Source organism: Silurus aristotelis (genome assembly GCF_946808225.1).
Source record: "Silurus aristotelis genome assembly, chromosome: 26".
NCBI lineage: Eukaryota > Metazoa > Chordata > Actinopteri > Siluriformes > Siluridae > Silurus > Silurus aristotelis.
In genome coordinates, this window is record NC_139599.1 from 8,085,258 (window position 1) to 8,109,354 (window position 24,097).

The following is a 24,097-nucleotide window of genomic DNA, read 5'->3' on the forward strand; positions in this document are numbered from 1 at the left end:
TCGGGTACTCGCAAGCCGCTTTTGGTTTCCTGTCGGCGCGAGCAGGTGTCCAGATCAACGGGCGGAACGTGACGTCACGCGGGGGTTACCAGAAGCGAGTTTTTTGGAAACGGAGAAAGCTGGGAGGAAACTCCGTGTGGAAGAAAAATGCGTGAAAAGAGAAGAGTTGTTTAGTTTTGTTTTTAATTCCCAGCATAAGGCTCGCAGGCTGTGTCTTATCACAACAGGGGTAGATGTAGTATGATGATTTGATAGGCGGAAAAATTCCTGACGCAGAGCTGATAACAGGGTAGCATACTCTGACTGCGATATCTCCGACTACACTGGTGCCACACAATAACCGATGGGAAATCGTGATAAATGGGAACGTTTTCAACCCGTGACAACAATCTGGGTTTTGCACGGAGAAGCGTAAGAGCCATGAAGAAGCCTGAAGTGTAGTACGGTAAGATGGCGCATCGCTTCCTTTGTACTTCTGTCACTGGATGCTGGGCCGATACACAGATTCTCTACTGTTGTTGTCTATCACCCATAACTCTGCCTTCCGAGCAGGACGGTTTAATCTCACTTGATTGTCCTGTTGAGACTCCGCTCACTTTCATTCATGCATTTATAACAGGCGTGATTATGTAGTATATCGGCGATGTAACGCTCTGCCCCGCACACAAAGGGAGAGAAGAAAGACAGCAGCCTGTTATTGTGTGGCGGCGAGTTTCATCTGAGAGGTCGTCTGAACATTTTCACTTTCTACCTCAAACACTCAGACACACCAAACTGTCCTAATGTGCTCTTTATCTGTTTTTTTTCCCCTTTCCCTTTAAATCATTTCTAACCCACACATCTTGAGCAGAGCCCCTTACATGTATTGTATGTTCTTCTGTATCTGCTGCAGAACAGGTCCATCAGTGAAACAGCAGCAGTCAGCGCCACAGCAGTGTGCATTATTTATGAAGTTGGAGAACTGGAATGCAGACCGTCTGTGTGTGTGTCTGTATGTGTGTGTGGACTTTACACAGTTTTACACTTAAAACACACACACACACACAAACATACACACACACACACACACACACACACACACACACACACACACACACACACACACACACACACACACACACTTTAGTAAGCACCAGGTGTTGTCAAAATATCAAGCTTTTGAAGGTCTTAACAACACCATTGTTTCAAGAAATTAGCAACAATTTAACCAATAGATCTCGTCCTGCTCCATAAAATCTGGCTTCATTTATGGTTTGTAGCTCCATCAGTTGTAGCAGATAACAAAATGGTAATTAAAGGAAAAAAAAAACATTATAAATAAATAAAAATTTGTATCCTGATTTTGCATTAAACATTGGAATTGTTATCATGATTTATCACCTAGATTTTACCTACTATAGACCTAGTCTTTCTAGGAGTGCTTTTACCATAAAATATTGAAACCTAATATTTTAATATTTTTGTCAATTTAGGGGCTTGGGCATTTAAATTTTTTTTCCCCCAGATGTGTAATGTTTTAAAGTTCATTTATTTATCTTTAATAACCGTCCAGGAACATGGTGAATCTAGAGCATATTTAGTAACAGTAGATATAATACAGGGAAATAGGAGAATTGACTTTAAGCACATTGAGCTGCAATTTATGTATGAATAGTGGCATATCAAATTTTAATTATAATTATTATTATTATTATTCGATCACATCACATCCATTCAGTGTTCTTTTATTTTTGCCAAAAAAAAAAAAACTAATAAAGGATATGTAGATTTAGGATTAGGGTCATTTAAAGGAAGGCTTGTCAGTGGTTTTAATACAGTAGGTGGCTATAAATATAACAAGCATCTTTTTACTATTTTCTTTTATGAAAACAAAAAGATTAAAACAGAGAAGGAAAAATACCAGACTCTTTTAAATTTGATCTTCAATTTGTTTTCACTATTACATGCTTTAACCTGTCATTCCACTGATTGGCTGATGGTTCCAGCGAAGGACGGTGTAGTCAAACTTCATTGATGCCTTAAACTACACACTGTAGATGTGGTTTCATTCTTGTTTTTAATAAAAATGTGATTGACATCCCACAAAATTATTTTGGTATGTAGGGATTCTGACTTTTAGGGTTATGTTAACATATGATTAAGAATAGAAGAGATAATATATGCATAGCCTGTGAGAAATACAAACACGTCTTTTTAGGCATAACTTCAAGAACAAAAACAACATTTGCCTAGTACAGGCCTTTTTATCAATTGGTTTCAGTATAACTGAATCTTTTATAGTCATTAAAGATGACTATAACGATCAACAGTTTTGGCTTCAGTTTTTAATCTCTTTATAAATACATTTAACAGCCTGCTGCCCATCTGATACAGTGATATTAAAGAAAAATAGAAAATTTGGTCAAAATGTACATAATTTACGTAAATCCACCTAGTTTATATTTAGTTTTTATTTTAAACCAATGCAAACTTAGTGTTACTAGAAAAGGCCTTCAATAAATGTTTACTGATTATATGTATTGAGTTATTGTGGTTCTCTTTTTGAACATGTTATTTATTAAGTTTTCGTCTGTCCTCAGCCTCCCTCAGGCAGTTTCAAGCAACTCCTCAGTGAACAATGGCCAGGTGGAGCTCTTTTGCATTCAGACATGGCTTTGATCTCGGCAGTAACTTCCACGATCTTCGACCCCTGGGCACAGGTGCATCTGGCCTGGTGTTGTCTGCCGTTGATAGACGAAGCGGGCAGCGAGTGGCAGTTAAAGAGCTGGCACTGCTTGACGCCATGAGCATTAAACATGCATTGCGTGAAGTAAAAATCACATGCCGACTTCAGCATGAGAACATAGTTAAGTGTGTTTGAAGCAATGGGCCCCTGTGGCCAGCCTTTACCCCACAACCTCACTCAAGTCACAGAGATCTATATTGTGCAAGAGTTTATGGAAACAGATCTGGCCCAGATATTGGAGCAGGACCCGTTGCCAGGAGCCCATGCCACTTTGCTTTTTTACCAGCTTCTGCGAGGCCTCAAGTTCATCCACTCAGCCAATGTGCTGCACCGTGACCTGAAGCCAGCCAACATCTTCATCAACACTGAGCAGATGCTGCTGAAGATAGGAGACTTTGGATTGGCACGCATTGTTGACCCACACTACTCACACAAGGTAGAGAACAAAGCAATATTTATTAGATTTTAGAATTTAGTGCAGATTTAAGAGCATGGAATAGTGTGTAAATGATTTTCAGCACAGTGTTTAATGGATGTAGTAGTTTTCCAAAATATATTCACTGTATGATCTAAATGACAACACCTCCATTGTGCACATTTTTCTTTTATTATAGGACATGAAATGTTTGAACAACACTATCATCAGTTCAGTTTTTATAAGCAAAATACCAATAGCTTTGCAATATTTTGTGTTATTGACACAGCATTTCCCACTGTAGTCATAGAAAATCATGGTGTTACCAGACGGTTATACCTGGGACTGCACATTATGCATTAACACTTTTTTGGCCTCCTGAGTGGTGTAAGCTGACATCATAAATTTGAATCATTCACAGAAAATGTCAGCGAATTTCCTACTGAACACATGAGCTAAGGGTGCATGGGTGGAGCTAAGGGGTGACCATAGTGGCTACACAAAGCGGATGGGTTATAGTTTAATTTGAATTTTGTTGAACAAAATGATTGTGATAGCAGGCATTGTTCCAACATAAAGTTTGACCGATCATCTTCAACAGACACTTATAAATACTACAAGCTGTAGTAGAGAGGAATCCTACACACAGAAACATTGTGTAGTGATACTCTATGCTAGAGAATGTTTCAGTGTAACATTGAAACCTTAAAGCATAGTTTAAATCCATTATATATTTTTTAATCTAAAGATTTTTGTAACTTTAATACAAATAAGCATTTTGTAAAGTTGTACCCTATTAAAATAATGTTCAAGAATGAACACTATACATATGGCACTGGGAGATCTTTCCTTATTATGTTTCACAAGAACAAAAGAGCAGGAGCTGTGAGACAAACAACTTTGGACTTTATTGCATTTTATTAGTTAATTTATTGTTGACTGCATTTGTTCTAGACAGTAAAAACAATACTGCTCATAAAAACCACACTAGTGATTAATTGAGAGTTAATAAATTTGTTATAAAATATGAAATTTGAGAGTTAATTAAAGATTCCAGACCCAGGAAGCAGTTGAGAGGATGACAGTAATGACATTCGATACTGGGTGTGTTGAATGTACTGTGATTAATGTAATATAAACAAAAAGATTAGAGAAATTTGTTTTGCAAAAGCTCAAAACAGCATTTCCCCCTTACAGCAACGTTTCAGTTAAACCAACAGATTAAGAAACAGGTTAGGCTGAATACACACAGTATGCACAGCTGATTTCTCTGTTATAACATCTAACAGGATTTCCATGAATCTGGACTGATTAGCACATACGAGGCCCCACCCAAATTTTGTCTATGTGCTGATTATGGGGAATGGCATGGGATTTCCTTTTTTGAAATTTTTTGTTGATTTTTCTCATGCAATCATTTAAAAATGTATCGCTATTAGTCTCATTTAGTCTCTGTGCACTTTATAATTTTTGATAGTAAGGAGTGGTGTCATTTTGAAATCAGTGTGAAAGTATTGGTCTACTAAAGGCACCACAGTAAGTAGTGGGACAATCCTAGTATCCTATTGCACCAAAACCTCTACAATACAATATATGCTTATGGAATTATGGGAATTAGTAGTCTGAAATGTGCTTGTCTAAAAGGTTTTGAAGCTTAAATATAGGAAAAATTATGAAAGTGCAATGAGCCGAACAGATAGAGCTTTAAGGGACAGTTATTCTTAGGTAAACAGTAGCTGAGGGAAGAGACTCAGACAGGTGGAAATTGCATTGTCTGTTAATTTCCTTATAGCTTATTCAATTTGCATTATTAAAAATATAATTTAACATGAGAGAGAAATTAAAATGCACAGCGCTTTTCCCCCCAGAGGTTATTAAAGTACACGGCTCTGTGTCTGTAAATATGTTTTTTCCTCTGTTCCCTCCAGCGTGCTCTCTAAAATAATGTAGTGAATTCTTTGTATATCCTCAACTGTGCTTTTAAACATGACTACAGATCTGTTTGCAATATAAAGTGAATAGGGTGTATTTTCACAATCAGGAAATATTATTATTACAAAAATCAGAATACAGTGCTAACACTTTTTTTTTTTTTTTTGCATTGCTACAGGTGAAAGCGGAGCATTTTTTATATCTGTATGCCTCAGAATGGTGTTCCACATTTCCACAGTTTTTTTTCAGTCAGAAGCTTAGAAAACTAGTGGAAAATCTCAGTGTGTAGTTCTGGTTTTGGTTAGTTTTCTAGGTTAACAAAATAATAGTTTCTATTAGAAAAACAGAAACACACACGCAGTGTGCGCCACAGCCTCGAGCTGAGCACGCTAATCAGTTTCCCACCCCATGGGCTTCCCAGGCCCCCCTCACGTAGGTGCCATGAGAGTCGCCTGCTGTTTTTGGCAGAGATGCAACACCCATGCTGGTTAGTGAGGATTCAAGGGTTGGTGTGAGCTGAATCCTCTTGAACTCGATAACAAATACATCCACAAATATAAACGTACATTAGAGGACAATCTGCCGTCTGCCCTTGAAACCAGTTTCTCCAAAGTTTTTGTGCTTAACACAGAGGCTCGCCGTTTAAATGATGATGCTGCTGCTACAGTATTTAAAAGAAAATCTTATTTTGGATCATTATCGTGCATATATGTGCACTCTAAGCTGTTGTAAATCTGAGGGAAATCCAAGACCAAGGGTGAAAGGGAGAAAAGATGCGGTTTGTTTACTCTGTGGTCTGTACTTGAATGTAGTGTTTGTCTTTTTTTTTTTTTTGGTGTATTTCGGAGGGAAGTTACTGAAGAGATGTTGCTGGATGTTGCCATACGAGGCCAGTTATAAATGCGTGAATGAGCTTCTCTACTAAAGAGGGAGACAAATGAACACGATCCATGCGACAGGTCATGTGCTCGCTTGTTTCTGCTTTTTAATGGACGAACATCAGCCTGGATGCTAAAGGATGCTGTAGCAATGTTGTACTTTTCCTCTCGTTGCAATACTGTTCTCAACCTGCTCTTGGCCATGTGTGGGGAATCCAGATTTCAATCACAATTTGATATAAAACAATTTAATGTAATAAATTAATTTGAGTTTGCAGTCTGTAAGCCCTCTGCATTGTTGCCTGTGGCATGAATTACAATTCTGTTGAAACTACCTATAACCTTACACCTTAAAAACAGTGTTGAACGCAGGGAGAGAATGATTTTGGGGTGTTAAGAAGGATTCGAGCGAATATCCAAACCTGTGAATTGTTCAGACCCGAGTACAGTTTCATTTTATGTATAAATTGGAACGTGCAGATTAACATTACATAAACCCTCAAATGGGAAAAAAAAAGCTAACCTTTTTTTTTTTTTTTTTTTTTTTCTATAAGAAATGGTTCCTAGCTGTACATATTGTTTTATTGTGTTCCTTGAAATACTAGTGGCAATTATTTTCATTTGTTTTTTTTTTTTTTTTGGGGGGGGGGGGGGGGGGTTCTGCTCCTTCTCTCTTGGAATGCACCATGTCACTTATCAGTAACGACTAAACACGTATAATGGTACGAACACTTGGCAAGTGAGTATTTTCTGAGGTTCTGCTAAGCCTAACGATTTAGGTCTTTTCTTTCAAATAGCATGATGATGAAGGAACACTGTTGATTTGGGGAAAAAAAGAAAAAAAAACAAACCCACTGTAATATATATATAGTTATCCGTACTAGTGGCTGGAAATCGTCACTTAGTAAATGTTGTAAAGAATTGCACTGTACAAGTCAAATCCCATTGGACAAATAAAAAGAATGTCTTTGGGATTAGCTGACTCTTTCTTTTTCTTTGTACTGGTTGAAAAACAAGGTAAAGTGTTTATATATAGTGTTTTGAATTGCAGTATGTGTCTATAAAATGTTTTTTTTTGTTCTTCATTCACCACAGTGATGTGTATAATGCTAATTTAGATTTTTTTTATTTTGATTTATTTTAGATACTTTTGGATATAGCTACATTGTTGAACAATATTAGCTGTGAACAATCGTTCTATTATTTATTATTATTTTTTTGTGTGTAAAAGGAGTAAAGCCTGGCACATCTTGAAATATTTGACAGACTGACAGAAAACTGAGAATTCAGCAGGGCTGCTTTGTAATATTATAGACAGCTACATTTAGTAAACATTAATTTTTTTCGTCAGGATAAAATTCAGATCATATATTCAGTTATATTATTTAGGTCCCCTGGTGGTCTAGTGGTTAGGATGCGGCACTCTCACCGGCCCGGGTTCGATCCCCCATCAGGGAACCAACCCCAGCCACTCTTAGTGCCTGTCCCAAACCCGGATAAATAGGGAGGGTTGCGTTAGGAAGGGCATCCAGTGTAAAAACATGTGCCAAATCAAACATGCGGATGATCCGCTGTGGCGACCCCTAATGGGAGAAGCCGAAAGAAAGTTACTTCAGTTATATTATTTCATTATCCCAAATAACAACATTTTAAGAAAGATTTAAGTATGCACATATTCACATGCATCAATATTCACAATATTCACTGTGTATATATATATACACATCCACACACACATATACATATGTGTGTATATGTACAGTATATATATATATATATATATATATATATATATATATATATATATATATATATATATATATATATATATATATATATTGCACAGGTGTTGCTTTAGGTTGGCCACAATAAAAGGCCACTCTTAAATGTGCAGTTTTATCACACAGCACAATGCCACAGATGTTGAACGTTTTAAGGGAGCGTGCGATTGGCATGCTGACTGCAGGAATGTTCACCAGAGCTGTTGCCCGTGAATTAAATATTCATCTCTCTACCATAAGCCGACTCCAAAGGTGTTTCAGAGAATTTGGCAGGACACAGCTGCAGACCACGTGTAACCACACCAGCCCAGGACCTCCACATCCAGCATCTTCACCTCCAAGATTGTCTGAGACCAGCCACCTGGACAGCTGCTGCAACAATTAGTTTGCATAACCAAAGAATTTCTGCTCAAACAATTAAAAAAATTGTCTCAGGGAAGCTCATCTGCATGCTCGTTGTCCTCATTGGGGTCTCGACTTGACTGCAGTTCCTTGTTGTAACTGACTTAAATGGGCAAATGCTCACATTCTATGGCTTCTGGCACTTTGGAAAAGTGTTCTCTGACTCATTTGCATGAGGCAAATGGTGGTCTTAATGGGAGATTAATGCAGCGTACGTTTCTGTTTGACAATTTCTATTATAATATAAATAAATATAAAAGAGGCAAAATTAAAACCTTCAATGCAACATATTTATTCATGATCATTTCTTTTCTCAGATATAAAAAAAATCCCCCAAAAATAAAAATAAAAGCCTTTTTAATCCGTAAACATTTGTTTTACTGATGCGTTTTAGTCGCATGTTTTAGTCTCAAATCAAGCACCCAAATTTGCCATGATGCTCACATCCGGCATTTAAAACTGTCCGTGTGGAAAGTTCTGTTTGGTGTCCTGATGATTTTATGTATTTAAAAACACTATAGTTACTTTTTAAACATTTACAAGAATATTCTGTCTTCATGTGATATGTTGAGTATGGTTTTACTAATAATAAACATGCATTTGTATAAAGCATCCATAGTTGTCCATGACAATCATGAGATTTTTAACGATTAAATATTTTAATCGTTTGACAGCCCTAATATATAGATATGTTATATAGGGTTTTTTTAATTATTATTATTATTATTATTATTATTATTATTATTATTATTATTTTGTATAACTGATCAGCAGCAATAATAAAAGACCAGACCAAACTGTTGTACAGAATGCTATTTAAGAAGAGTTTAGGGGAGGATTAAATGATTATTGAACACACAACAATAACAATGCCTTTAAATAAATTACATATAAGTCAGGAAAACGAAGCTGTTGATCACAGTCTGTGATACAGCGATGAGAGATTCAGTGAGTCCTATAATCTGATTCAGCTAACCAATAAGATCCGACTCATTCACAGAAATACATGTTTTTCCATTTTCCTGGCTAAACTTTGAGTATAATCGTTTCATTAAACATCTTTCGCAACATTTCAACATTATAATTGAAAAAATGTTTGAAAAGAAATCGAGGAAACAGCAAAACCCCTCAAACGACTCATATAAGAGTCGGGTCTCTTAACGAGCCGACACACTGTAAAGAGTTACTTTAAAACACTGCTGATCTGCAGGTCGCTGATCCGTGTGTTATAGCTGTATTGTGCCAAATTTTGAATGTTATCCAACATGATGCGTCTGTTTTTGTGTTATTTTGTGGCATTAGTGGTAAAGTCCTGCGTTTCTGAGGGTGAGTGAATGGAAAATGTGCAATCTAGTCCATCTGCATTTTGTTCTTGACTAGCTCCATTAGTTCACCCATTCACCGAGTGTTGGCTAATTCTAAATATTCAAAACTACACCGTAGCACAATAAAATTGACTTTTAATTGTGGAGTTAAATATTATAGATATGTCACTGAGGGGGTTTGTTCACTTTTTTCACTAAACCGAGTCATTTTTCGTTAATGTATTTGGCTAACGCTAATGTAGCCTAGAAATGCTAATTTACCTCAGGCTCGGGTTCAAGCACCAGAGTTAATACCAGAATATACTTACTCTTTTAGGACTAAAAAGTATTTTCCCTTAGTTTTGGATTAAATATTATGTTTCATTTAAAATTAGGACTAAAGCTTATTTTTCACTTATTTAAAATGAAGACAATAGAATTTTTCACCTAGTTAAAATTAGGACTAAATATAATTTATTTTACTTAGTTAAAATTAGGACTAAAGCTTATTTTTCACTTATTTAAAATTAATACAATATTATTTTCACCTAGTTAAATATAGGACTATGTATGATTTTTTTAATTTTTCACTCAGTTTTAATTAAAATATAGCAGCCGGTTACGGAGCATTGAGTCGGATCATTTGACTCAGCTCACTAATAAGAGTCGACTCTTTTGGCTACAGATTTAAGAGATCAATGTTTTTGGCAGAAAATATAAATTTCTGCTTTTTTTTTTTATGTGACTGTTATCTTAAAATCCTACAATAAATCCCTACAAAATAATATTACTATGGATTACTTTTTATAAAGTCAAAATTAAATAACAAGGCACTACAAATGTGTAAGCATCCCTGTATTATTATTATTATTAGTAGTAGTAGTAGTAATATAATAGTAGTGGTAGTTTTTAATTACCATTATTAATTACATACCCGCTGTGTTTTCATTGAGAAGATTAATACTTATTTATCTTGACAACCGATTGCCTTCTCTAATACATAATAGTGCAGCAGATTCTGCCTTCTGTGCCCCTGCCTCATTCGCACACCTGAGTGTCAGATATATACAAAAAAAAAGCTAAAAACATACAGCATGGTAAATTGCTTCTCAGACCTGTCTGCAAACAACACAACATTAGTTTGAGCCATTTGTGTGAAAAGGGTTTTTCAGAGGCACATTACAAACAGGGAATTCAAAGAATTGATATTGATCCTTTTTTCTAGTTTCAAATATTATATTTTAATGTAAACACCAAATGAATGTTTGACGATCACTTCGGTTGAAAGAAATTAGAAAGCGCTAATTGACTCTCGGACAACATTTGAATAGATTTTTATAGGCCATCAAAATCATACTGCTTGTTTATACTTGAATTCGGAGTTTGTTTAATGTACGTTGGGTAGGGATCACTTTTGTGCCCTTCCGTTCCACATGAGTGCCCTTTATGTACACAAAAGAGTATATCTTTCAAGTGCCATTGAAAAAATCTTGTATTGCCACTATAGGCACACAGTCAGTTTTGTAAACATATGACTGAGAAGGTTTATTAGAGCTCAGCAAGCATTGAAAGACAAAAGAGTTTTATGCATGTCTGTATATTTAAGCTGAAAAAAAAGAGGGTTCAATATCGGGTAAAAGTGTCGCACTTGTGTGAAAAATGGTATGTTTTTACATAGTATCTCTGACTTGCCCTAAATTATCGTGCTATCTCACAAATGACCTGAACTAGTGAGGGCCATTGCTCTCTTAAATATACTATTGTACCACCTGTGCACTTTTTATATCTAATGATGTGCACATATATAAACATTTGATTTTCTAAATGTAAGTAAGACACCTGGCTAAATCATGAATACATGGATTTATGTGCAGAATTTAAAACGTGACCTGTGGTGGGTTTTGGAAGTTTAGCAGCCCTTTTTTTGAAATATTTTCAAAATAATCTACACAGTGTAAAACCAATGGCAACTTAAATATGAAATTCTTAATTATTGTTGTAACAATTGAAATATGTTATCAAATCAAAATCTGCCTGTTGATACTGACATTTTGTTTATGCAGATTGGTGTTATCAGTCCCAGATGTCTTGTGATCAACCGTGCATAGGTAATAATACACATATAATAGTTTTTTTAACCCTCTCACATACAAATACATACATACAAAAGTCATACAAAATAAAAGGTGCATCTAATCCTGTAAAATCTCTGTTGTGTGCAGGTCCAGTAGAATGGAACGAGGTGAATGAAACATGTGGTGGTAACAGACAATCTCCAATCAACATAGTGTCCAAGAAAACAACGCAGTCAAGAAGTCTCACTAAATTAAAATTCAATGGTTACGACAAGAGCTTTACCAGCAGTCTGGAGAATAACGGGCAAACCGGTAATCCTGGACATTCTGTATACTTCATGTACTTTAGAGCAGTGGTCCCCAACCCCAATTGGTACCGGGCCGTACAGAAAGAATACATAACTTACATTATTTCTGTTTTATTTATTATCTGAAACTGAACGATGATTTATTTAGGAAAATTACCTGATTCTTTTCGCCACATCTGTCCATGACTCACTCTTGAGGCATGTCAAGATATTTTCTATATTTAGAAAATACCAGTTTTTATGCCGGTCGTATCGTTTTATTTTGTTGCATTTATCCGCCACACCTTAAAGGCCGGTCCGTGAAAATATTGTCCGACATTAATCCGGTCCGTGGCGCAAAAAAGGTTGGGGACCGTTGCTTTAGAGTGATTAAAGTGGAAATAGTGACCATATAGAAAGCCAGTGATTGTGATTGAGAGGTGTGTTGGAACACCTGAAAGGGAATCCGAGTGGGCCGTGTCACGTCTTCTGTACATCTGCATGTTTTTGTTTTTTTTTCTAAGATCTTTAGTATCTCCATTTCAAGTGGTACACTATATGCACAAAAGTAATATGACTTTGGATTTTTTTTTCAGCCATATGTGGTTTTACCCTAAACTGAAGGCACACACTTGTATAAAAAGTTTTTGGAATAAGTTTTTCCTTCACTTAATGTAGGAGAACCAAACCTGTTCCTGCATGACAATGCCCCTGTGCACAAAGCCGGCTCTATTAAGATATTGTTTACCTGGATAGGAGTAGAACATTTTGAGAAGAGTTTGACCGATTTTACTGATACCGATAGCTAGGTTGTATTGTATTTGCAGATAACCGATTAATTAGCCGATAGTTTTCAAAATAGATGCTGGCCAAAAAAACCCCCCAAAAAAAACACTCCATGTCAAATAGTACAGAACATTATTACAAGCATAAAAAAAGGTGCTGAATCCTGAAAATGTACTAAATGAAATAAATATGAATAAATTAATGAATCAATGAATAATGAAATGAAAAATAATAAATAAAATATAGCGCTCTCCGTGCAGCGTGTTGTCTCACGTGCAAAAAACAAACCGCATGTGGTGTCAGTGATTCAGTGAATTTCGTAATGACAGCGGACCGGAAGCAAGAAAAACTATCGATATGGATTTTTCCCGATAGCTGATAATTTCAGCAATCAATTATCGATGCGGATTGATAGTTTTTGATGACATCTAATTTTAAGTGGCTTACTATATTGAACCTCAAACAGATTTGGGATAAATTGTAAGGATTGCTGCAACCTAGGTCCCCTCACCCTACAGCAATACCGGACTTTACTAACGCCCTTGTTGAATGTAGAAGAATGTAGGGTATTAAAAGAGCAAATAGGGGCTAAATGAAGAACAGGATGTTTAAAAAGCACAGACGAATTTCATAGTCGACAAACTTATATAAATATAGCGTAATTGAGGTAGCCGAGTATTTAGAAGTTTTCCAGAGAAACAGTGCATTTAATCAGCAGTCCTTCATCAGTTCTGTGAGCAAATTGCCTGCAGGGGTTTTGTTACATTGCACCCTTTCAGGACACATACTGTACATTTGCCTAGCAGTCTATAATTGTGTATTTTTAAAGTTCAGTATGGGTGCTGTGTCTTCTGGAGCATACAGAACAACAAAACTCCTTGTAAACCAGCAAGCTTATGGACAACAAGGCATTTTTTCTCAAAAGTGAGAGACCAGGCTTGTCTAGTCTCTTTCATGTTGAAATAAACTTATGAATATGCAGCATAATTTAATAAAAAATAAGGTATATGTATATTTTGTAGTTCAAAATCTGTTGATCTTTTCTTTTATCTTATCATCTCTCAGTGCTACATGAGCAATCATGGATGTCTCACATAAAAAAAGCCTGATTTTATTCATGTATAGTTTTTCCAGTTTTCTTTCTGTCATCTTTTTACTGTCACAACTGTTTAGAAAATGTTTGCATAAGGCTTCTTTTAGCACATTTCATAGACAGCAGTTCCTAGACAGAAAATGCATGTCTGGTTTTAAAACCTTTATTTCTCCCCTGTCAGTTTCGATGGACATACCTCATGGGGCCAGTGTGTCTGGGGGAAATCTCTCACACACCTATAATGCTGTCCAACTGCAGTTCCACTGGGGCAACAGTGGCAGTCCTGGGTCCGAACACACCATTGATGGAGAGCAATATCCCATGGAGGTACAGATGATTCTCAGTAGCCCAATGATTATCAATGTTTTAAAAACAAATAAAGGTTTATTGAGTAAGAGGAAAACCACATATACTGTGTATTTTCACTTCAGGTTTGATAGTTGAAGGATGATCTACGATAATATATCTGAAATTTGTCATTATATCTGGTGTCACTCACATTTGCTTTATTGGTGAACATACACAATAACACCAATATAGGCATATGCTAGTATAATTATAATTCTTATTTATCTATCTATCTCTCTTTCTGTCTCTCTCTCTCTCTTTCTCCCTTTAAGTTGCACATTTTACATATAAAGGACACATACATTTCTGTGGAAGATGCACTGAGTGACCCAACTGGGCAAGCAAGTTTGGGATTCTTCTTCGAGGTTTGCTTTTTACTGTCTACTGTAATTTTAAGTAAGTTTACTGGAATGATTTATTTCTAATGTCTTTATAGTCATCAGTTGAACCATAGTACACATGGGTGACAATGGAATAAACAACACAAAGTGTTTTATTAATATCCAGTGCTCCCATTCTACAAACCTCTTAAACTGTACTGAAGGAATAGGAACCGTTTTTTTTTTTGTGAAGGTGTTCCCTCAATCTGTGTTTTAATGACGGTTTGATAGACCATGTGATCTAGGATGATGCTCCAAAATATATCATAGCTGTTCAGCTTTGTTGAGGTCTGGTGACTGTGATGATTGTAGATGATTATTTCCATCATTTTCATACTCAATAAAATTGTTGCTAAAAGAATATCTGTGAAAACTAAATATATTTAGTGCATTTAATTTCCATATTACATCAAAATGCAAATACAAATATATTAATAAAAAAAAAATCATAAATAAATGTATGGGGTTTTCTTTATGTTTTAGTTTGAAATTATCCAAAACTTTGTAATTTTCTTTGGCCTGAATCTTCTCCTCGCCCCTCGATTTTTTTCTTCCTGTTCCTCCGTTTTTTCATTATCTTCACCTGTCCAGAGCGCTCCAGAGTTTAGTGGCCGGTGCATCAGTAATAATGGTCGGTGGTGAAACACAGTGCTCCATGTTTTGTTAAATGGTCTAAACAAAGCAAATAATTTGGCTTGATGCTTTTCTGTATTCAAATTACTTGAGTTACTCAAGGAATCGTTTCAGCCCTAATCACAATCATCTAACTCTTGCAGTGTGAGCACTTGCATCATGAGGTATCATACACTGTGACATATCTCCTGCATCAACATATTGCATGGTTCAGTGTGAGCTGTTCTGAGATGGCAAAATTCATTTAGTGGCCTGGCTTAATTGGACATTTAGGCCTAAATGCCCCCATGTCATAGCCACTCATCTATATTTCCCTTTTTGTTTTCATATTCATGAATGTTCATTATTGGAAATTTTTTGTGGCAGGAGTCAAAAAATGAAAACAAGGACTATCGTGCTTTCATTGAAGCTCTGGCTCAGGTGCAAGATGCAGGTAGGCACTTTTCGATATGACATGCTTTTTCAAACTTACAGTATAGCTGCCTATTTGCACTTTCTTTGTTGTAAATAATAGCATAATTATAATAATATGATATAGCTATTTTATCTGGTCAGGCATCATGCCAAGAGTGTGAGGTAGCTTTAATATCTACAAATTGATTACCTAACAAAAAAGTCATTGTCAAAATGATATATGACCGTGAGCACATATACACCAACCAGTGGGTATATTGTACTCCTGTTTATTCCTGCATTCATTCAATCAGCCGATCATGTGACTGCTGCACCATGCAATGACAGTTCTGGGGTTAGAAATGACTTATTTCTGAGAGAGATCAGAGAAGAATGGACAGAGTGGTTTAAGCTGAAAGGAAGGCTGCAGTAATTTAAATAATCACTCTTTACATTTGTGGCATTTAGCGGACGCCCTTGTCCAGAGCGACGTAAAAAATTGCTTTGAGTCTTTAGTAATGAATAGAGCTAAACTGGTACGCTAGATTACAAACTTAAGATAAATCAGCCTACAACTGTGTTGAGAGGATTTTTTTTTTTATAAACAAAGCAAACCTGGAAAGTGTTATTTTAAGTGTTTCAGGAAGAGTAGGTCTTCACTTGTCACTTGAAGATAGCCAGGGACATTTAGGGGTAGTTTATTTCACAACCTTGGTGTCAGAACAGAGAAGAGCCTTGAAGTATACTTACCTCTTCCTCTGAGAGAAGGTGCTGGAGGATCTCAGGCAGCATGGTGCAGTGAATTAAAAGGTCTCTGGGGTAAGAAGGTGCTGGTCAATTTTTGGCTTCATAGGCAAGCATCAGTGTTTTGAATCCTGATGCCTGCAGCTACTGGAAGCCAGTGGAGGGAGTGCAGCAGTGGGGTGGTGTGAAAGAAATTGGGCAGGTTAAACACAAGTCGCACAGCTGTGTTTTGGATAATTTGCAGCGGACGAATTGCGTTCAGAGGTGGACGTGCCAGCACAGAGTTACAGTAGTCCAGTCTCGAAATGACAAGAGACTGAACAAGCACCTGAGCAGCCTGTGTGGACAGATATGGTCGAATCTTTCGGATGTTGTAGAGAAAGAACAGACAAGAACGAGCGACATTAGCAACATGTGAGGAAAAGGACAGTTGATTGTCCATAACTGCCCCAAGGTGCATGTGTGAATCACCTGGGATGACCAGCAGTTCGGTTTTGCTGGGGTTGAGTTTTAGTTAATGAGCACTCACCCAGGACGATATCTCCTCTGCCAAGCGTACCGAGATCCACTCAAGGAGAAGCTATTCAGAGGAGTCAGAAGGCAGGATGACTGAAGTTTGTCCGATGGGAGGTTGAACTCATTGGTTGGTTAGATGAGACAAAGCAAGAGGTGTTAAACACACATTTCCGTGGCAACAGTAAACCCGTACTATCACCTCTACCTGTTTCTCTTGGTGAGTAAGGTAAACCTCTAGAATCAACTGAATTAAGTAGATATACAAAAGTCAGAATCCTACCTTACCAGAAGAGAATAGATTCAAAATAGAGCTAAAGCACACAGTCTTTACAGTCATAGTAGGCAGAAAAGCATAAAGCATCTCAGAAAAGCATAACTTGAAATAGGAATCTGAGGGTATAGTGAAAATAAAGATGGAAAAAAGACCAGGTGGTTGGAAAACAAGCATGCCACTGTAAGAGTCAGTGAGATTAGAATTTTTATATAATTTATGCTATGTACTGCTGCCACATGATTGGTTAATTGGATAATTTCATGTACAGTGGTTCTGGTCAGAAGATCATTCGATTTGATTGAATTGGATGAAAAGATTGAAACTTGAATTGGATAAAATGTAACTTAATGTGCAAGTAAATTTATTTATTTATTTTTTTCATTGTGTAGAAAGCCAGACGGACATACACATCTCCCTGAATAGCCTGATCCTGTACGAATCCAATACGAGTAAGCTGAAGGACTACTATCGTTATGAAGGCTCTCAGACCACACCAGGCTGCTCTGAGTCAGTGATCTGGACTGTATTTATGCAGCCTATTCCACTCAGCAAAGATCAGGTGACACTGGTTTTTGACATAACAACACATTTTAAAAAGTAGACCTCAATGCTTGTAGGAGTGATGGTGTGTCTGAAGGCATTGGGTGAGGTTGGGAAATATCTGTATGCATTTTTCTATTTCTGTGTTCTTGTTCAGCTTGCAGTCTTCTCCAGCCTGAAATTTGAAGACGACAACCCCATGGTGGACAATTTCAGACCAGTGCAGCCTCGTAAAGGGCGGTCAGTGTATCGCTCTGGTACAACTGTTGCTGTGATCAACTTTACTCTTGTCTGGCTGTGTGTGAGTACAGCTCTGAGCTCTTACCAGCTCTACTAGAGCCAGACATTACCACACAAAGGAGTTCTCATTTCATTAAAACAAATTAGCCTAAATGTCAAAATATTAGAATATGTTTTAATGTGTTTGTTCTTATGACTTCTTATGAAAACAGTTGGTTTGTGTTTTCTGTCTTTGTGTACAATTAATTCTGTTCCTGTAATTAATCTTTGCTTCTTTTTTTTTTTTTTTTTGCTGAGAAGGCTTAGGTTTGAAGCTTTTTGTAAATTTTTGTTATACACATATTATTATTATTAATTGGTACATCGTATTCTAATTATATTTATCTAAAATTGTATTTATATATAATTATTCCAATACTTCCATATGAATAAACATACATCAACATTGGAGCGTACATTTACAAGCGCTTCAACAAGATTTAGATTTGATTTCTATAAAGAAGTGTGCAGTTCTTCAGTGATTTGGTTGAGTTTAAAAGCAAAACCTGAAAAGTCTTGAGAAAACATGTTCATTCCATCGCAGACTGCAGTTTTGCAGCTTTTTAATAAGTTTGAGGTTCTGAGAATTACAGGTCACATGGGCAGACAATAGTGGAACTAGGCGTTGACAGATCAGCACTAAGTTTCCTTATAATTGGTTATAATTTGTGTAAGTGTATATGTGGAAACAATTATTAAACCAAAATGAAGTGCAAAATCAAAAGGCTTTTTGTGTTGTTAATGCACTTAAATAACTAATTCGCTCATGCTTGATTACGTAGCTACAGTTGTTTACTGGGCAGCACACTAATTTATGTGCAGTTGTTTATGTTGATTTCTTTTATATTGCTATTATTTGTACACCGACTACTTATTAGTTTTTTTTTTTTTGTTCTAACACATCAGTCTCAGCCAGGGTTATTTTGAATGATTAGCTCATGAGTTAGGTTGAATTCTAAAGCCTGTAAACGCAGTAACTTTCCTGTAGATGTCAGTAAAACTGCGCTAAACATTCTCCTGAGCTGTGATTTGTATGCCGCTGCGTGACAGCTGCCACAGGATCACAACGTCAATTAACCTTTCAAACCATCTTCAACAGACACTTATAAATACTACAAGCTGTAGTAGAGAGGAATCCTACACACAGAAACATTGTGTAGTGATACTCTATGCTAGAGAATGTTTCAGTGTAACATTGAAACCTTAAAGCATAGTTTAAAACCATTATATATTTTTTAATCTAAAGATTTTTGTAACTTTAATACAAATAAGCATTTTGTAAAATAAAATGTTTTGTAAAATAAAATAAAAATAAAATTTTAAATAATGTTCAAGAATGAACACTATACATATGGCACTGGGAGATCTTTCCTTATTATGTTTCACAAGAACAAAAGAGCAGGAGCTGTGAGACAACCAACTTTGGACTTTATTGGATTTTATTAGTTAATTTATTGTTGGCTGCATTTGTTCTAGACGGTAAAAACAATACTGCTCATAAAAACCACACTTGTGATAAATTGAGAGTTATTAAATTTGTTCTAAAATATGAAATTTGAGAGTTAATTAAAGATTCCAGACCCAGGAAGCAGTTGAGAGAATGACAGTAATGACATTCGATACTGGGTGTGTTGAATGTACTGTGATTAATGTAATATAAACAAAAAGATTAGAGAAATTTGTTTTGCAAAAGCTCAAAACAGCATTTCCCCCTTACAGCAACGTTTCAGTTGAACCAACAGATTAAGAAACAGGTTAGGCTGAATACACACAGTATGCACAGCTGATTTCTCTGTTATAACATCTAACAGGATTTCCATGAATCTGGACTGATTAGCACATACGAGGCCCCACCCGAGTTTTGTCTATGTGCTGATTATGGGGAATGGCATGGGATTTCCTTTTATGAAAGTTTTTGTTCATTTTTCTCATGCAATCATTTAGAAATGTATCTCTATTAGTCTCATTTAGTCTCTGTGCACTTTATAATATTTGATAGTAAGGAGTGGTGTCATTTTGGAATCAGTGTGAAAGTATTGGTCTACTAAAGGCACCACAGTAAGTAGTGGGACAATCCTAGTATCCTATTGCACCAAAACCTCTACAATACAATATATGCTTATGGAATTATGGGAATTAGTAGTCTGAAATGTGCTTGTCTAAAAGGTTTTGAAGCTTAAATATAGGAAAAATTATGAAAGTGCAATGAGCCGAACAGATAGAGCTTTAAGGGACAGTTATTCTTAGGTAAACAGTAGCTGAGGGAAGAGACTCAGACAGGTGGAAATTGCATTGTCTGTTAATTTCCTTATAGCTTATTCAATTTGCATTATTAAAAATATAATTTAACATGAGAGAGAAATTAAAATGCAAAGTGCTTTTCCCCCCAGAGGTTATTAAAGTACACGGCTCTGTGTCTGTAAATATGTTTTTCCCTCTGTTCCCTCCAGTGTGCTCTCTAAAATAATGTAGTGCATTCTTTGTATATCCTCAACTGTGCTTTTAAACATGACTACAGATCGGTTTGCACTATAAAATGAATAGGGTGTATTTTCACAATCAGGAAATATTATTATTACAAAAATCAGAATACAGTGCTAACACTTTTTTTTTTTTTTTGCATTGCTACAGGTGAAAGCGGAGCATTTTTTATATCTGTATGCCTCAGAATGGTGTTCCACATTTCCACAGTTTTTTTTCAGTCAGAAGCTTAGAAAACTAGTGGAAAATCTCAGTGTGTAGTTCTGGTTTTGGTTAGTTTTCTAGGTTAACAAAATAATAGTTTCTATTAGAAAAACAGAAACACACACGCAGTGTGCGCCACAGCCTCGAGCTGAGCACGCTAATCAGTTTCCCACCCCATGGGCTTCCCAGGCCCCCCTCACGTAGGTGCCATGAGAGTCGCCTGCTGTTTTTGGCAGAGATGCAACACCCATGCTGGTTAGTGAGGATTCAAGGGTTGGTGTGAGCTGAATCCTCTTGAACTCGATAACAAATACATCCACAAATATAAACGTACATTAGAGGACAATCTGCCGTCTGCCCTTGAAACCAGTTTCTCCAAAGTTTTTGTGCTTAACACAGAGGCTCGCCGTTTAAATGATGATGCTGCTGCTACAGTATTTAAAAGAAAATCTTATTTTGGATCATTATCGTGCATATATGTGCACTCTAAGCTGTTGTAAATCTGAGGGAAATCCAAGACCAAGGGTGAAAGGGAGAAAAGATGCGGTTTGTTTACTCTGTGGTCTGTACTTGAATGTAGTGTTTGTCTTTTTTTTTTTTTTGGTGTATTTCGGAGGGAAGTTACTGAAGAGATGTTGCTGGATGTTGCCATACGAGGCCAGTTATAAATGCGTGAATGAGCTTCTCTACTAAAGAGGGAGACAAATGAACACGATCCATGCGACAGGTCATGTGCTCGCTTGTTTCTGCTTTTTAATGGACGAACATCAGCCTGGATGCTAAAGGATGCTGTAGCAATGTTGTACTTTTCCTCTCGTTGCAATACTGTTCTCAACCTGCTCTTGGCCATGTGTGGGGAATCCAGATTTCAATCACAATTTGATATAAAACAATTTAATGTAATAAATTAATTTGAGTTTGCAGTCTGTAAGCCCTCTGCATTGTTGCCTGTGGCGTGAATTACAATTCTGTTGAAACTACCTATAACCTTACACCTTAAAAACAGTGTTGAACGCAGGGAGAGAATGATTTTGGGGTGTTAAGAAGGATTCGAGCGAATATCCAAACCTGTGAATTGTTCAGACCCGAGTACAGTTTCATTTTATGTATAAATTGGAACGTGCAGATTAACATTACATAAACCCTCAAATGGGAAAAAAAAAGCTAACCTTTTTTTTTTTTTTTTTTTCTATAAGAAATGGTTCCTAGCTGTACATATTGTTTTATTGTGTTCCTTGAAATACTAGTGGCAATTATTTTCATTTGGTTTTTTTTTTTTTGGGGGGGGGGGGGGGGGGGTTCTGCTCCTTCTCTCTTGGAATGCACCATGTCACTTATCAGTAACGACTAAACACGTATAATGGTACGAACACTTGGCAAGTGAGTATTTTCTGAGGTTCTGCTAAGCCTAACGATTTAGGTCTTTTCTTTCAAATAGCATGATGATGAAGGAACACTGTTGATTTGGGGAAAAAAAGAAAAAAAAAAAAACCCACTGTAATATATATATAGTTATCCGTACTAGTGGCTGGAAATCGTCACTTAGTAAATGTTGTAAAGAATTGCACTGTACAAGTCAAATCCCATTGGACAAATAAAAAGAATGTCTTTGGGATTAGCTGACTCTTTCTTTTTCTTTGTACTGGTTGAAAAACAAGGTAAAGTGTTTATATATAGTGTTTTGAATTGCAGTATGTGTCTATAAAATGTTTTTTTTTGTTCTTCATTCACCACAGTGATGTGTATAATGCTAATTTAGATTTTTTTTATTTTGATTTATTTTAGATACTTTTGGATATAGCTACATTGTTGAACAATATTAGCTGTGAACAATCGTTCTATTATTTATTATTATTTTTTTGTGTGTAAAAGGAGTAAAGCCTGGCACATCTTGAAATATTTGACAGACTGACAGAAAACTGAGAATTCAGCAGGGCTGCTTTGTAATATTATAGACAGCTACATTTAGTAAACATTAATTTTTTTCGTCAGGATAAAATTCAGATCATATATTCAGTTATATTATTTAGGTCCCCTGGTGGTCTAGTGGTTAGGATGCGGCACTCTCACCGGCCCGGGTTCGATCCCCCATCAGGGAACCAACCCCAGCCACTCTTAGTGCCTGTCCCAAACCCGGATAAATAGGGAGGGTTGCGTTAGGAAGGGCATCCAGTGTAAAAACATGTGCCAAATCAAACATGCGGATGATCCGCTGTGGCGACCCCTAATGGGAGAAGCCGAAAGAAAGTTACTTCAGTTATATTATTTCATTATCCCAAATAACAACATTTTAAGAAAGATTTAAGTATGCACATATTCACATGCATCAATATTCACAATATTCACTGTGTATATATATATATATACACATCCACACACACACATATACATATGTGTGTATATGTACAGTATATATATATATATATATATATATATATATATATATATATATATATATATATATATATATATATATTGCACAGGTGTTGCTTTAGGTTGGCCACAATAAAAGGCCACTCTTAAATGTGCAGTTTTATCACACAGCACAATGCCACAGATGTTGAACGTTTTAAGGGAGCGTGCGATTGGCATGCTGACTGCAGGAATGTTCACCAGAGCTGTTGCTCGTGAATTAAATATTCATCTCTCTACCATAAGCCGACTCCAAAGGTGTTTCAGAGAATTTGGCAGTACACAGCTGCAGACCACGTGTAACCACACCAGCCCAGGACCTCCACATCCAGCATCTTCACCTCCAAGATTGTCTGAGACCAGCCACCTGGACAGCTGCTGCAACAATTAGTTTGCATAACCAAAGAATTTCTGCTCAAACAATTAAAAAAATTGTCTCAGGGAAGCTCATCTGCATGCTCGTCGTCCTCATTGGGGTCTCGACTTGACTGCAGTTCCTTGTTGTAACTGACTTAAATGGGCAAATGCTCACATTCTATGGCTTCTGGCACTTTGGAAAAGTGTTCTCTGACTCATTTGCATGAGGCAAATGGTGGTCTTAATGGGAGATTAATGCAGCGCTCGTTTCTGTTTGACAATTTCTATTATAATATAAATAAATATAAAAGAGGCTAAATTAAAACCTTCAATGCAACATATTTATTCATGATCATTTCTTTTCTTAGATATGAAAAAAATCCCCAAAAAATAAAAATAAAAGCCTTTTTAATCCGTAAACATTTGTTTTACTGATGCGTTTTAGTCGCATGTTTTAGTCTCAAATCAAGCACCCAAATTTGCCATGATGCTCACATCCGGCATTTAAAACTGTCCGTGTGGAAAGTTCTGTTTGGTGTCCTGATGATTTTATGTATTTAAAAACACTATAGTTACTTTTTAAACATTTACAGGAATATTCTGTCTTCATGTGATATGTTGAGTATGGTTTTACTAATAATAAACATGCATTTGTATAAAGCATCCATAGTTGTCCATGACAATCATGAGATTTTTAACGATTAAATATTTTAATCGTTTGACAGCCCTAATATATAGATATGTTATATAGGGTTTTTTTAAATTATTATTATTATTATTATTATTATTATTATTTTGTATAACTGATCAGCAGCAATAATAAAAGACCAGACCAAACTGTTGTACAGAATGCTATTT

At 36.2% G+C, this 24,097-nt stretch overlaps 2 protein-coding genes across 4 annotated transcripts; both read left to right on the plus strand.

Moving 5' to 3' along the window:
* Positions 1-23,418, plus strand: LOC310720903 (mitogen-activated protein kinase 4-like). 3 transcript variants are annotated; one of them, XM_083532078.1, is made up of 3 exons: positions 1-445; positions 2,580-3,161; positions 23,129-23,418. In XM_083532078.1, the coding sequence occupies exons 2-3, from the start codon at positions 2,865-2,867 to the stop codon at positions 23,183-23,185; spliced, it is 354 nt and encodes a 117-aa protein (XP_083388204.1). In that variant the 5' UTR covers positions 1-445; positions 2,580-2,864; the 3' UTR covers positions 23,186-23,418. The 3 variants fall into 3 exon arrangements, 1 of the variants encoding a protein (XP_083388204.1); XR_014531842.1 differs by lacking the exon at positions 23,129-23,418 and having other exon boundaries at positions 1-469; positions 2,580-5,587; XR_014531843.1 differs by lacking the exons at positions 2,580-3,161; positions 23,129-23,418 and adding an exon at positions 893-1,268.
* On the plus strand, positions 9,434-17,872 carry LOC310720864 (carbonic anhydrase 4-like). Its single transcript, XM_083531991.1, has 8 exons — positions 9,434-9,459; positions 11,501-11,545; positions 11,660-11,824; positions 13,860-14,005; positions 14,299-14,391; positions 15,406-15,472; positions 17,356-17,525; positions 17,664-17,872. The coding sequence occupies exons 2-8, from the start codon at positions 11,521-11,523 to the stop codon at positions 17,841-17,843; spliced, it is 846 nt and encodes a 281-aa protein (XP_083388117.1). The 5' UTR covers positions 9,434-9,459; positions 11,501-11,520; the 3' UTR covers positions 17,844-17,872.
* Positions 23,419-24,097: the final 679 nt, after the last annotated feature.

Excerpts from the sequence above, each read along its gene's own strand:
- LOC310720903 (XM_083532078.1), top strand. The coding sequence starts at position 2,865 with ATGGGCCCCTGTGGCCAGCCTTTACCCCACAACCTCACTCAAGTCACA. Across the intron at positions 3,162-23,128 it reads ACCCACACTACTCACACAAG|CCGACTCCAAAGGTGTTTCA; the intron begins GTAGAGAACAAA and ends CTCTACCATAAG.
- LOC310720864 (XM_083531991.1), top strand. The coding sequence starts at position 11,521 with ATGTCTTGTGATCAACCGTGCATAG. Across the intron at positions 11,825-13,859 it reads GGAGAATAACGGGCAAACCG|TTTCGATGGACATACCTCAT; the intron begins GTAATCCTGGAC and ends CTCCCCTGTCAG. Across the intron at positions 15,473-17,355 it reads GGCTCAGGTGCAAGATGCAG|AAAGCCAGACGGACATACAC; the intron begins GTAGGCACTTTT and ends TTCATTGTGTAG.